Below are 16,132 nucleotides of genomic sequence, written 5' to 3'. Positions count from 1 at the left end.
TGCAGTAACCATTGAGTCTCAACAATTATGATTGTTCATCAAGAATTTCAGCGAACTCATTGAAAAAGAAGGATATTTTTAGTGGGCCCATTGTTTTGAATGAGAAGTTTTATAGAGATTAGTTTTCAATTAGATGTACCCTAACCGTTGTTTATCTATGAGAAATATCACTTACCAGTCACAAATAATTTTAACAGTTGAATTGACAAATCAATCTACGCTAGACCATTATTAAAAACCTGTGAGCATCGGAAAACCGTTTCGTCCTAGTATGGAACTCCCCAGCAGTGCGTATCCACAATCCTCCACGCAAAAAGGACTCGAACCCAGGACCCATACTGATAAAAATAACTTTCACAATATCCTATCAAAGATTCCTTCACTGAATAAATTATTTTGTGGATTAATGGACATATTTAAATGTTAAAAGAAAAATTAAATATTTATTACAATATATATATATATATATAGCCCCCGAAAGCCCTGGTACGGCCGAGAGTGGGTAGAGTACACTCTCCCTCTCCAAATGCTCTCACATGGCCACGCGTATATAGCCTCTGTCAGAGAAGTCCTACTCACTGCTTTCTCGCAAACGGAGTGTTGTTTATGAAACTGCGACTGACTCATGATTTCAACTATGAAAATACTGAAATCTCCACAAAACCCCTTCTGATCTATTATTAATTCATCAGATATTTAGGATATACAAAACAGAATGCATAATCTAGAGAAGGACAACAAAAGGCTTATATAATTGAATGACATTATGTAAAATGTGAATAATCACAACTTACTAGTGATTGTTCAATAAGTTTCTCAATATCCTCTTCTATCACAGCATCATAAACAGATACATTAGACGATGATGATGATGATTGAGCGTTTAGCCAACTGTTCAAATCTTGTTTCATTGAAGTCTGTAATTCATTAATATCATGGATAAACTTTTCTCCAGTGAATGAATCTTCTTTCAATGACTCGGAAGTAATGGTGTCATTAAGAGTAGTAATGGTAGCGGGGGCGGGGACACCGGTTGGTAATAATGATGATGATTGAGATTCGGACAAATTAGATGAACTGGATGATTGTTCTTTATTATTATGATTTTGTACTGTAGACAATTGTTGTTTCGATCGAAGTAAGTATTCTATGTCAAAATCAGAATCTGATTCATTATCATAATCATCATCTTTATAGATAGCTTCTTCATTCTTTTCAAATTGATCCTCATCGCTGGTATACTCGCCGTTGTCATCACCATCGCTGGAAGTATTTTCACTCCCATAGAATGACTGACAGAAAAAATTCAGAGTAATAACTATTATTATACTAATAATTGGGAAACTTTAGGTTTCCCTAAAAAAGGTTGTAACAATGATGATAACCAAATATTTCAGTAGTGAGACAACTGAAATGCTTGGACACTAATGGTCATTACTTCTTACTAAAGGTCAGAAAATTAGTACTTAAAATGAGTCGGCAGTGAGCATATTATTGTTATTATCATTGGTCCAAGGGGTTTGTGGAGATGGTAGGGTTCCTTCTCCACAAACTCCTTACACTAATGATGATAGGGAGCATTTACTGAGATGGATGGTTTACTGTACTTTAATAATCTATTTTTCAAGATAGATTACATCAAAGACTATGCATATCAGTTAAATAATAATAGAAAACCAAGACATTTATATCTCTTTCTACAAGTGATCGGTCATTAATCAATGGTCAATCTGTAATAAATATTTCAGTTTCTGTTCGAGGAGCTGTATGAGTAACGACTCAGACTTCGAAACTGGGTTTTACAGGCGTTTGAAACCCACAGAGAATATTAATTCCTTTAAAATCTCATGTACGCTAATAAGTTATAATTAGAACAAAACCTAAGTAAAGCAGAGTTTCTTTTTGACTACCGACAACTCACAAAGATCTATTTCTCCCACATATCAACTCTTAATCTTACACGCTGCGAGTAGTACTGGAATGAACGAAAACACAAGTGGGGACAATCGAATGTATTTGAACACACAAATTACAGAATCTGTTAGTAAAATCTGAGAACCATACAGTAGATACTTCATTTGCAAAATATAAATTGTCTCAAACTTGAATGTTCCTTTTGCAAATGTCAATCAATCACTTCAGACTTCACTATTCCTTCATTTTCACAACAATCATTCACTATTCTCGTTCTCTTTTCTTCTATCTTCTTAACATTCTGCTGCCAGGTATTTCACTTCCGACTGATGATACATATTACTTATATCTATCGACATCAGTAGCACACACCATAGTACTTGGAAGCTATAACAAAGTAAACATCTGATCTGTATGGATTCTTAATATTTCTTCAAATAATCACAGATTGATAAAAAAGGACTCGAAAAGATATGAATTTAAAAAAAACATTTCGTTGTAGTTTATGGCTATGAATGCGCACTACTACTAAGGAGACCCATACAGAGACAAACTATTTGTTTACAACGCTTCTTAATTTTCCAATGATCAGCTAGCTAAAATCAATCCGCAATATGAACTATAGAATATTATTGTATTAATTGTTCATTAATACGAAAAAGATTACAACTTACTGACAATGTACGTTTAGCTTTTTTATTTCCTTCTTGTCTTTCATCAATTAATTCATCCATTTCTTTTTCGTTCTTCTCCTCCTCCTCCTCCTCATCATCATCATCGGTTTCTGAAAAGAAATCATTTAAGGAAATATTTCCAAAACGATCTTTCTTTTTTTCATCTATCCGATGTTGAGTATGTAGAACAGATGATTTAGGTGAATTCATTTCAGAAGGCTCACTATCATTCGAAGTAGCAGTTGATTGAGGAGGTGTTGCGATAACACGTGACCATGGATCCGGTGGGATAGTTGGCCAGTCGGTAAGTTCTCGATAACCCGATAAACGGTGTTGTAGAATATGCGATAATGTACCTAGACGGAAGTTGGATCTACCTAGACAGGGGAAGATTTACAAATATTGGAAAAATATGCAAATAACTGGAAAAAAATTAGTTTCATTAGTATTAGGTACCAATTAAATATGGTTAAATATTATTTTTGTGAATAACTGATACTTTATATATTTAAACGCTTGGACACGGACTGTCTGACTGCTTTCTAGATTACCAGGCAAAAAGAAAAGAGCAGGAAGTACGGAAAAAAGCTTACTGCTTAAATTAGTTTACGTGCACAAAACAAAAGAATTTATGTGCTACGTCTATTCGAAGACTTCTAGAAAATATACTCTAAAATTGGCAAAAAAATTCGGTATTGACCCAAATGGATAATGATAACACTGTAGCTAGCGATAATTATCTTGAAAGTTTTAAAAGAATTCTGATTCATCGAAGTACGCTTAATGAATTGTCGTGGCTTCGTAAACTGTTTCGATGGATTTGTTGAGCTGTTTCAACAATAATTCAGTTAATTTCAGTCAATATCATGGTTTAAAATATTATAAGGAAATAGAAGGAATTTTAACTATGAACAGACTCAGATACTGAACTTCGAGTCATATTATTGAGTAAAAAGGATAGTTATACTATTCAACATTGTAAAACAAATTAGCTGTTGTGGGATTCGAGTCTGTGCCCCTATATAGAATTGATCGGATGTTCTCAAATAATCACTATTTGGACGTGTCACAAATCCATAAAAAAAACCGATAGCAATCATTACTAAATAAAAGAAATGGCGATACTATACCTGTTACTTATAGCCTAGGTGCTGCTCAAGTTTACTAAACGACTGAGTAGGAACACGATAATGAACTACTAAGGTGTGTAATACATAGTATCATTCTCTAACTCCTTCGCTAATAGTGATGATCCAGTGTAAAATACACGGGTATTTATACATTATCGATCGTTTGTTCATATGTATATATCCAATTTTACCTAGATTTGTTTAAGTAACTGTGTAGATGTATCATAACCCAAAATGCCCTGGTGGAGCCGATGTTGGGGAGAGTCTATTATCCCTGTCCAAATGCTCTCACATGGTTACTCGTATATAGCTACTGGCGGGAAATTTCTACACACTACCGTCTCGCGAAGTGTTGTTTACAAAGTTTAGAGGATGGAAAGAGACTGTCTGGTGCTTGAACCCGGTATGTGAGTACGGAGGATCCATCTAAGGTTATTTGAAAACCCGGATCCCAAACTTATGGCATACATGAGATTCAAAATCCTGAGGGGATAAATGGCGTACGAACTATTGTCGGTTGCTGTTCATCATGGGATCATACCTCCTAACGTTGCCCTACCGCCTTGTGGGTTAGATTTCTAGGTCCAAGGGTCGGCAAACGGTCTTCTGAGAAAACCATCCGCTTAGGGGCACTCAGACAGTATCGCAACCCATACACAAACTTGTGTGTTGCATATATATTTTGGTGCTCCTTTGTACTGATGTTTACTTGTATAAATAAATATGTGTATCATAACAATAGTTTTCATTTAGAAATGTATCATGGTTCAAAGACACATGCATAAGGAACTGCAGTTTATCCCTGATTGAGATGCATTTAATTATCATAACGAATGACTACGGAATTTAGTTGACGTACCTTACAATCTATAATGATGGTATAGATGCACTTATTCCTTATTTGCCTTTGGACCTGGAATTTTGAAACTATTTTACACTTTTTATTCCGCGGATTCATTCTTTCTTCGTCAGTCATATCGTCTATGCCTAATCTTTTCTATGATTACCAATGCTCTTACAGCCTCTACTAGTACTATGAAATTTGTTTTGGTAACTTCATCTTGGTGTAGTGATATGAAATGGCAACTTGGACATATATATATATCCCAGGTTTTATGTTGTTTATGGCAGATTGACCTAGATGTTTGCTAGTTCTTTTAATTTTAAGTAAATCAGTAGTATACAATAAATCGATGCGGAAAAGTCACTTCAGTCTTATTAAAAACTATGAAAGGAAAACATTAGTAACAGCTTACCTTCAAATTGTGATTTGATTATTGGTGCCGGTTTAGTGGCTAAACAGATTTTACGAATATTTTTAGATAAAAATGTATTACTACTAATACTATTATTATTAGTAGTATTATTTGATTTCAGTGCATTTCTATGACCCCCAGGTGATGATGAACTATCATCGCTAATCAGAGTTGGCTGTAATTAAAACAAAACGAAAGCGAATTTCGGTCGGTGTACTAAAAAGACAGAACTCAAAATACTCAAGGGATAAGTAAAGATAAGAGATGAAATGTATGGTGAGTTAGATGCCATACTGGTTGTTCAACTAAATCAACACAGGAAATGATATAATACCGAAAATAGAAAACGCATGTGGGTTGTAAGTGCTTTATCATAGATATCTTTTAAACGTTTTCTAAATGTGTTAGGAAAAGTGAATAATTAATGCTGAATTCAACAAAGAGTAAATCAGCCAGACAGTCATCAATGGAAATTACTGAGTGAAAAAGGCAAGTCAATTCGATGAAGTCATAAACCTCCATCGACCGAAGAGATTACAGTACATTAACCTAATCATCTTCTAACGCAACATTTAACGATGAATGACACTGTAATAAGATGGTACAAATCCAGGAGCAAGTATAATAAAAAGATAGTATGAATGTATGAAATTACTGACAAATAGTGTTGGTAAAGAATACTTAATTGGGAACTGTATAATACTTGTAATTAGTAGTAACAGATATTGGATGAAACAAAGCTGTTTCAAGCATTTCCCATAAATCTTCAGCTAATTACCATTTCTTAACTTAATATTACCTAGTGTTATTTATTTCCTTTAAGCTATATTTCTTGTGTTTCAATTTTTATTGAGGTCTTTCAACTACTGATTTGTGTCATTATTATATTGATACGCGTGATATTTTAGAACTTGTTGCTAACTTTCTAAACACTTGTTAGTCTCTCAGATCCTCCTAAACTTGGACGGCAAACGGAAGGCAAGAAGTATGAAACAAACTGATCTTAGAAAGATATTGTAGGCATAGAAAACAAGAATATTTATATATCTGCGTATGACCTTAGTGTTCTAGAAATCTCCGTAAACATGCTAAATTTAGTAAGAAACTCGATGACTATCCAACAAGAATAATATAATATATTATCATTGAAGTCCGATTATCCAAAGTGTTTTCAACCTTTTCTCAGCTTCTAAAGACTTTTCCAAAGAATTTTTGAGGGCTCCAAATAGATATCTGCAATTGACCATATAACGCACAAGAGTACTCAATTACTTCATGTTCTTACATCATATTTTCATCTAGATACAGGCTGACAGTCTCTGTGAAAAATATACATATCCAGTAGTTTCCCAACTTCTCACTACTACCTTTGCTACCCTTATATTATGTGAAGATGATGATGACGGTTAACTTCATCATGTATAAAAACTCATCACAATACCAAATTGTCAACGGCAGTCACGATAAAAGAAGTTGAACTTACATTTGTTATAATTTGTGGAAATAATAAACCTCTTAAAAAACGTGCTTTATCACGTATATCATAATTAGTATCGTATTTAGCTAAATTGAAGATATATTGTGTTAGAACAAGCGTTTGACGCGGATTGACAATGCATAATTTAGCTGCTAAATTAATAATCTAGAAGGAAATCATTTTGTTTTGAAAAAAAGAAAAGAACAGATGAAAATGTACAAATTACTACTGAAATACTAAAATGATTATTAAACAATAATCTGATAACAAGTGCCCCCAAATGCCCTGGTACCGCCGAGAGTGGGGAGAGTCAGCTCTCCCTCTCGAAATGCTCTCACATGACCATGCACATACAGCCAATGTCAGGGAAGTACGACTCAATACCTTCTCGTGATGGGGGTGTTGTTTACGAAATTAAGAGGACGAAAAGTGAATGTTCGGTACTTTAATCGGGTTGGTGGATTTGGAGGATTCACCTAGAACAGTTAGAAAACCATGATTTCAAATCAATAGTGTACATGGGCTCCAGGATCCTGAGGGAACGAATGGCGTATGAACCAATTACTGGTCACCGGCTACCATGGGACTGCATCTCCTCACGATGCTTCACTGCCTTGTGTGTCAGACTTTTAGGTTGGAAGCTCCGGATGTGGCCCCATAAGGTAACCACCTGCTTCGTTTTGGACACCCGGGCAGTATTCCAGCCTTCACACAAGCCGAGTGATTTATGTGGCGCATATATATTTGGTGTCTTCTTGTACCAATGTGTTTAAATAAATAAAATAAATAACAAGTAGTATGAGCATTTGAAAGGATTCCAGTACATCACTTTCCTTCGTGAATTGGGATGTCTATTGTTGATGTGAGAGGGTAGAAATTTACGAAACTCTAACGACTAGATAATCTTATCGGCTGGTTTCACAATTAATTATCACAATGTAGAACTTGGAATATAATATTCTGTTAACTTATTTGATAATCAAATTACAATTAACACCAAGGGTTGGACAATATATATGATAACCAAATGATTTAATTACAGTGATTAGTCTAGTTCTACAATGTAGTCAAAGCTAGACCGATTGCTTTCCGATAATATCTTTAAATTCGACATTAAACGACATGGCTTTGAAACTCTGACATAGTATCAATGGGTAAGGAGTTTTAGACTACTTACAAACACGTGAAATGCATACTTCAGAGATAGGTGTATGTCCAAGGAAAAAAAACAAATGAAACATAACAACCAAAAGAAGTGCAAATCTCAGTTTATGAAGATGCACCACATCGTCAACTGATTTACCATCTTCACCTGGTTTATTCGATGGTCCCAAAATACACACTTGATGTTCTGAAGATATTTATGACCGAATACTAGGAACTTACAAATATCCTTTATTCTTAATAACCATGAATCACACCCATAAAGTAAAACAAAGAGAACTACTGCAATATCAACTCTTTCTTTGATTAGAAAGTGGACATCACACGTTATAACAAGTGAACGAAGTTGATGAACGTAAATTGAGCATTACGAACCCGTGCTGAAATTTTGACACTTACAGATTTCCAAAAAGACATTTCAAATTAGTAGGCATGAAAAGTAGTGGGCAAAGTTATTTGATGGATGTGTATCAATATAAATAGTTTGATAAATCTCACTAAACTTACATCTGGGATATCACACATTATATTCGGACTATACCGTTATATTTCAACAAACGGTGATCCTACTAGGAATTAATTTATAACCGTCAATTTTCACAAGATATTAATCGGAGATCATTAACCAATATCTGATCAAAAAAGTACAAGTAATTATAAACAACTGTTTACTCAAGATACACAATGTCCGTTAGAAGGATACCATCAGCAACAACCTAATGTGGGAGGGAAAAAATAAGCTTCCAGATGAAGAGTAAATTAAGGAAAAGACGTTAGAGGTAGATGGGACAAACATTGAGGAAATCATCAAACTGCATTATGAAGCAAACGCTAGCTTGGAATTCTAAAGGGAAACGGGAAAGAGGAAAGTCAAAGAACACATTGCGTCGAGAATCGGAAGCAGACATGAAGAAGATGAATAGTAACTGGAAACAACTGGAAAGGATTGCCCAGGACAGAGTTCGATGGATAATGCTGGTGAGCGGCCTATGCTCCAATATGAGGGGTAACAAGTGTAAGTAAGTAAGTCACTATATGATAAACACAAGTCAGTATATTGCCCAAAACATCCTATAAATCATATATAAGTAGAATAAGCACTATTAAAACAGGTACATATCACTGACGATCTGTGTGTTTAAAAATGATAATAAATAAAATTACCTGAAATTTAACAATAGTTTCTTGTTGTGTAAAAGATTTAGCCATTTTACGCAAGATATCAGGTGCAATTTTTGGAACACGATGACTGAATTCACCTAGGAGCCATAATATCGATGCTAAAGCTGTCGGAATTGTCATAGTATCTGCCAATTGAGCTATATGTGTTATAATTTCTTTATGATCAGTTGTCTATGAAGTAATAAGATAATAATCAAGTAAAAACAAATCGAAAATAATAGTACCTTATTAAACGAAAGATTAAAATATTTAAAGCAGTAACATAAGTGACTCAGGTAGTCAGTAGTTAGAGAGGTAGGTATGATTACCACTTGCCAGTTGCCTACATTGTGGAAGGAAACTTGTTTTGCAGTTCTTGAAAAGAAAACTGAATTACTAGTAGTTTTGATGACTTGATGCACATACATCCAGCTGATGAGTCTCAAATAAAATGAAACACAAATATCCAGGATCCCATTGTTAGTTACCATTATAGTATAGGCTACTTATTTTGACAGATGTAAGTAGTATGTAGCAGGAATAGGAAGCGTAATGCTTACCAGCAGGAGGTTGAAATAAAGAGGACAGGAAAGGAGACAGAGAGCAGTTTAAATAACAACTGAATTGGAAGAATGATGAGGCATGTAAAGAACAACTCAAGGAAGATGTACAAATGATGTATTTAATGTTTGATTCTCACATTTTACAAAGTCATTGTGTAATTTTTCATAAAACCATAAATTGATTTACCGTAACTGAGTCTTCGTTCCCAACACTATCAATCTATGCTTTAAAAGTATGTGATAAAATATATATATCAAATTGGATCTGAACTAGATTCAAAAACTCCAACAAAGACTGATAGAATATCATTCTTGAATATCAAAAAGAAAATCCAAATCTTTTCTAACAATTATATAGATTCCATAAAGATGAGAGAGTTGATGAGGACATTCAACAGTAGATAGATATAAATAAGTTTTGAAAGACAATATCTTAAACAATTCAGTGGTCCTCGTTTTTTTACTACGCATCGTCGGACTAAGGGTAATCCATATAGAATGAACATATACCAAAAGGAAACTGATCAATTACATCCCTAAACATAGATCGGAAGTTTCAAACAACCAATACAAACGAATATGAGGAAATTTCACCCAAGTCAAAATGAAGATTTATTTACTTACGCCTGTTACCCCTCGTGAAGGAGCATAAGCCATCCACCAGCAATAATAAAAATTTTAAGAATATATATATATATATATATAAACTTAGTAATTTAATGTTTGTAGTTGGCACATTCATTACAGATTGATCTCATTTACAGTGCTATTAGAGCTAGAGAATGCTGGACAAATGTTTTATTCCGGTATGGGTTTTGTTAACAACGTGTACTTATGACTCAACCAAGGAACTAACCCAGAACCTTGAAGTCTTGCAACGAAAGCTTAATCATTAAGAATACTGCGTTGCCATGCAGTGGCACAATTCCAACTTCAGAAAAGTTGCGAAATACCTTAGATAGTTGTGATTTTTAACAGTTGTAATCAATAAAATATACAATATAAAAGTGGTTTACAGTATAATTATTGAAAATGTTTACTTACTTTCATTTGCAATAATTTTCTTAGTACAATCACACACTCGCCCATGATTTTTTCTAAAAGGAACGATAAGAAATTTAAATTAGTAAGTAAGATGTTTACGTGACTAACGATCACAACAATGCATTTACCTATTCATATTGATTGACGGAAGGTATCGTGTGACTCTATGATCAACTTAGCACCATATCGAAATCTGTTAGAAAAAATGTGATCCAATCATTTATATTAATACCATACTGGTGCAAGGCGTATCTGTAATCTTGAAGAAACTGGTGGTTTGAATTGGATCCTAGCACATGCCACCGACTTCACAGTCTGAGTTGTTATTATTGAGCTAAATGAGTCGAAACTAACAAGAGCTAACTAACATGGAACATTAGTTCAGGGTCTCTTACCAACCACCTTTAACAATCTGACACCAAGATACACTCCCCGCGACGCCAAATCATTTACACAAGTAGCCTAATTACAAATTTTCTGGGACTTTACCACTGAGCTACTCAGGAAGCGACCGACCTTTTATAGGACCTAGATATTTATAACTAGATGATCACTGAATAATAAACATAATCATGTTTGTCTAGTCATGCCTAGTGTTTATCGAATTCTACCGATCAAATTTCAATATGGCCACTGGTCTATGTGATTCTAAAACACGTACACTATGTTGTTTCGACGTTGGATGATTGTAGATGGTCAAAAGGAAACTCTGCTCGACCTAAGTTTTTCGCTATTTGGTCCTCATCAGCGCAACGTACCAGTAGCTTAATCAACGGAACTTGACACACACTCATAGGCCCGAATCGACAAACCAAATCAGCAAAGTGAGATGAAATTGGTACAAGCAGTATTAGTGACAGTGGTAGTAGAAAAGTTTAGGCATAAACGATGTGATTCGGGAAGAATGAATTCACCAAATGAAAAAGTAAGAGATAATTTGTAAACTTGAAATTTAACGGGAGACAATGTGTGAATCCATTTGTACAATTTACAGTAATTGTGAGCCATGTTAAGTCAAGTCTCCGAACTACTGGTCACGGTTGTAGTTTGGACCTCAACCGAGTGGGCTACATCAGCCTAGACAACTCAGTCCAACAGTTACGTATTGGTTTGGCCACCTCTAGCTTTCTCACAACCTACGTATACACCAGGAAATAATCCTAATCGAGGTAAGCAATAATGGTGTATACCAACCACCTCAACCAGTGAAGATTTACAACAAGGATTAACAAACTATTGTGATCACATAAAACAAATTAATCGACAATCCCAATTAACAGTGAAGAAAAATAGCTGGATTCAATAACGTGGATGTGAAATGAACAGAGAAAACGAAAAAAGCTAAATAATGACGGAAGAAAATTTACCTTTCGGTCTGGACATTAATCGAAGAAGACCACCTAAACAAACATCTGATATTTGTGGAACAATACTAGCACATCGTCCAATTGCTTGAATTGTTGCAGTAACAAATTCCTCATCGAAACTATTAACATAATACTATAAAAAATAATATGAATTGTATTTTTTTAAAAAGAAATTTGTAATTCCTTGAAAAAGGAAACACCAATTACTGTTAATGGTATGAGATATTTGCTTTAAGTGTAAAATAAACTATATTACATCAGAACAAAGACCTAAAGGAATGTTAACTTCCAGGTCCAATTAATGGACTATTATATATATATATATATATATATATATATATAACAACTGTCAACTAACTTCAAAGTGAGAATCTTCAATATGAACGTCAACACAGTCCTACTGTACGGAGCTGAAAAGTGGAGAACTATTACAATCATCGTCAAGAAGGTACAAATATTTACAAAAAAAATTGTCTTCACAAAATACTCAACATTCACTGGCCGGATACTATCAGAAACAGCGTTTTATGGGATAGGACGAACTAGCTTTTAGCTCAAGAGGAAATTAGGAAAAGACGTTGGAAGTGAATCGGACATACATTGAGGAAATCACCAAACTGCACCACGAGGCAAGCTCTAACTTGGGATCCGGAAAGGAAACGGAAAAGAGGAAGGCCAAAGAACACATTTCGCCGGGAAATAGAAGCAGATATGAAAAGGATGAATAACATTTGGAATGAACTGGGAAGGGTAGCACAGGACAGGGTTGGATGGAGAATGTTGGTGTGCGGCCTATGCTCCTCCATGAGGGGTAACAGGTGTAAGTAAGTAAGTAAGTATATATATATATATATATATATATATATATATATATTCTTGTATAATTATCAATTAACTAGATCACAATGTACATATATATTTTTCTCATCATTAGCTTTCGATTCACACTATAACTACGGTTATGTGATACACTATTGTTAATCTGTTGCCAGATTATTATTCAGTCTCCCTTGCTCTCAACCACTTTTTGGCTTGATCATGTATAATTGTTACTATTCATTTTCTGACGTAATGCAGTCGGGTTTATCTGTATATAAACTGTCTGTTTGAAATATAAAAAAATGTACGGGCTGGTCACTGATTTCTGGACTTAGGGGTAAGGCAAAGAGAAGCTGGAGAGTCGTGAACCAATAAAGACTCAGTTTTTGGCTGAACGGATTCCGACTGGTGTTTTTGTCACGCGATAAGTAATCAGTGACCATCAATCATAACAAACTGCCTTTTGGTTATTTTGTCAGCGTAAAAAAATGTATATGGCCAGATGTAGTGAAGAAAGGAAGATTGTTATTGTTATAACGGGATGAGTATAGGGAAAGTTGAAATTTTCGAACTGTCCCCCACCTGAAGTTACTGCTTATATTCCCCTTGTATAATTATTCAATACATAAATAATATTTTTTTGGTATTCTCCTGCTTGTAAGATTTTCCGTGATTCATAAACGGTTGTTGTGTGTTGTATCATTCTTAAGTTATCGTTAATTTATTACGGACCTGTTACACAGTTTTCTTTCACTTATGGCATAGTTATGCCGCTATGGTAATTTATTAGTTATCCTATTTGCTCAAAATTTTGCTCAACGTTATTGTATGAATTTCGAATTATGAATAAATTGAGTATTGGTGGAAAAGTTGGTTGCTGGAACTCTCTTTGAACACAAGGTAAGGGATAGAGAAAAGCTTGAGGACAACAGACCGAGAGGAGCTTACGTTGAGCCAGCTCAACGTTAACGGTGCATGTTAGACGTATAATTGAACAAAATTACAACACTAGGCTACGGAAGGAACCGTAAACGCGGAATAAACTTTATGGTTAAAATTCTTCAACATGTAATATCGATCATCGTTCAAAAGCCATAACAGTTATAGAACGATTCATTTGTGCACCAAACGCTAATTCCACCGCTGACCTACAACTGCTCAACACATCAAAATGTCAGTCAGTCAGTCAGCTACAACGTAGGACCAGGCACATATATGCATCGGTCCAAGTTGCCATACCTCGTTAGCACAACAAGATCAACACCAGACTCATAGTAGTTAATTTAGTGTTGGTGGTAGTATATAAATTACAGGTTGTATATAAGGATATGGTATAGGAAGGAAGAGAGATATGAAGCAATTTTAATCTCAAGGTTTAAGGGAAGACAGAAACTGTATACACCTACACCATTGTGATCGATTCTGAGCCATGTCACCTAGAGTCTCCAACCATTGGTTACGATAGTCACGCGGACCCCAACCAGGTAGTCTGCATCTGCCAACATGGCTCAGGCTAGAAGTTAGTGACTTCAAGCACTGATGCCACGTTTTAGTTTGGCCAACTCTCTCTTCCAACCATCCCCAATACTAGTCATCATAGCGCGTCGTGGTAATCGGTGTTCAGGCATACGTAACACGTGGCCCAACCATCTCAGTCGATGAACATTCATGACCTCATCAACTGATTTACCATCATCACCTAATACCCTGCGTCTAACCTCACTATTACTTACCCGGTTATCCCTGCAGACACGAGCAATATTTCTAAGGCATCTGTGGTCAAATACTAGTAACCTATGAGTATCTTCTACTCTTAATGGCCATGTTTCACAGCCGTAAAGTAGAACAGAGAGAACTGATGCGCAGTATACTCGTCCTCTAATTGATAGACGGATATCTCGTCTTCGCCATAGGTGACGTAAGTTGGCAAAAGCCAAACGAGCTTTTTGAATCCGTGCTGAGGTTTTGTCAGACACCAACCCATTAGGGCTGATCAGACTTCCAAGATAAGTGAAGTTGTCCACGCGTTCGACTACTTCACTCCCTATCCTTAGTTCGGGTGTTGACGCAGGCCAGTCCTGGAGTAACAATTTACATTTGGATGGGGAGAAACGCATCCCAAACATCCTGGCATTATTACTCAGTTCTAACAGAAGACTCTGCATTTTGTCAGCGTCTTCACCAAACAGGACTATGTCATCTGCGTATTCTAAGTCGCTTAGTGGTCCCCTTGGTAGGAGATCAATTCCTGAAAATTCAGTCGAAGAGAGTGTTATTTCCAGCAACAGGTCTATAATGAAGTTAAACAAAAATGGGGATAGTGGACAGCCTTGACGGACACCACTTGAGGTTGTAAAATCATATGACAGTTCGCCATAAGCTCTCACTCGACTGGTAGCGTTCGAGTAAACAGCCTTCACAAGGTTTATGTACATCAAAATGTACAATGAAATATATATCACGATCATGAACCAACCCAAGTTAGACGACTAGTGTAAATGGGGAAGCATTGAAGTGTCCATCCTAGTCTCTGTGGATAAGACTCAGGATCATTGGTCTCGCGCGCGAACGCTTAACGACTAAAACCACTGAGCCGAGATTCGATATTAAACAAGTCTAACTCCATTTAAAATATTCACTCAGTAGGTGAATCTGAATGTATTGAACTGACAGTAGTTAATATTAATATTTCAACAATTTACAAAATGAATGGATTAACATTTTCAACTAACGAATGCAACTAAACTACTGAGTTATGTGTTTTGCGCTTTCCTAATGAAAGTAGTGTCACACAATGCGTCCGGGTGATGTTTAGGTACTAAGCTAGAAAATTATGAAATCACTGAAGACCTGAAACAAATCCCAAAACGCTTGATATTTAGAATAGTAAGTTATCAACCAATGAATTAACACCAATCAACTTCCTTAGGGTTTAAGAAGTCAGTCTTTATTATTTCTACCAGCTGACTATGAGTCTGTTAACGTAGTCTACTGCTTATGTTAAAAGATCGATAGACCAAGCAATATAAATAATCATTCCCAGAACTGTCAAACAGCAAGGTCAGGAATATCTAACGATTGCCTTGTAATATTCTGTAACACACATGTGATTATTACTTACGTCTGTTATCCCTCGTCGAGCATACGCAACCGACCAGGAATCTCCAACCAACTCTATCCTGGGCTCTCCTTTCTGCATGACTACACACATACAATATAACTCCACAACGCACAAGTGATAAATCGTAATTTTGATTTACTTCAACTAACAACCACTCAGATATGATTATATTTCGCCTATTTCATGTTTTCTTCCGGTGATCGCACTTAACATATCAATACTTCCAACTGTCTAACGCCCTAGCATAACAGATGTGATGCCCAGCCACTTATACTAGTGGTCAACCACAAGCTAATCTATTGTATTCGATCAGCACTTATCAGGATTAGACAAATATAAGACAGACCACTACTTGGTAATCAGTCGTTTGTAAATTATCTGCTTCCTAGAAGCAACATTTTGGACTGTGAAGATAAGTAATGTTAGTTCGAATTCAATGTAA

The 16,132-nt window shown here is 35.5% G+C and overlaps 1 protein-coding gene across 1 annotated transcript in view; it reads right to left on the bottom strand.

Annotated features, from left to right (window-relative positions):
* The window catches only part of Smp_210090 (adapter-related protein complex 3, beta subunit), a gene marked incomplete at both ends in the record, with an annotated part of 46,975 nt that overhangs the window by 12,350 nt on the left and 18,493 nt on the right, over positions 1-16,132 (bottom strand). Inside the window, 8 exons of the mRNA XM_018798647.1 lie at positions 795-1,292; positions 2,589-2,965; positions 4,975-5,013; positions 5,110-5,149; positions 6,458-6,616; positions 8,780-8,968; positions 10,384-10,436; positions 11,751-11,883. Of these exons, the coding sequence (XP_018653568.1) occupies positions 795-1,292; positions 2,589-2,965; positions 4,975-5,013; positions 5,110-5,149; positions 6,458-6,616; positions 8,780-8,968; positions 10,384-10,436; positions 11,751-11,883 (1,488 nt within the window). The remainder of the gene's footprint in view (positions 1-794; positions 1,293-2,588; positions 2,966-4,974; positions 5,014-5,109; positions 5,150-6,457; positions 6,617-8,779; positions 8,969-10,383; positions 10,437-11,750; positions 11,884-16,132) is intronic.

This window comes from Schistosoma mansoni, chromosome 7, assembly GCF_000237925.1.
Source record: "Schistosoma mansoni strain Puerto Rico chromosome 7, complete genome".
Classification (NCBI taxonomy): Eukaryota; Metazoa; Platyhelminthes; class Trematoda; order Strigeidida; family Schistosomatidae; genus Schistosoma; species Schistosoma mansoni.
This window is presented reverse-complemented; position numbering and strand designations above follow the sequence as displayed.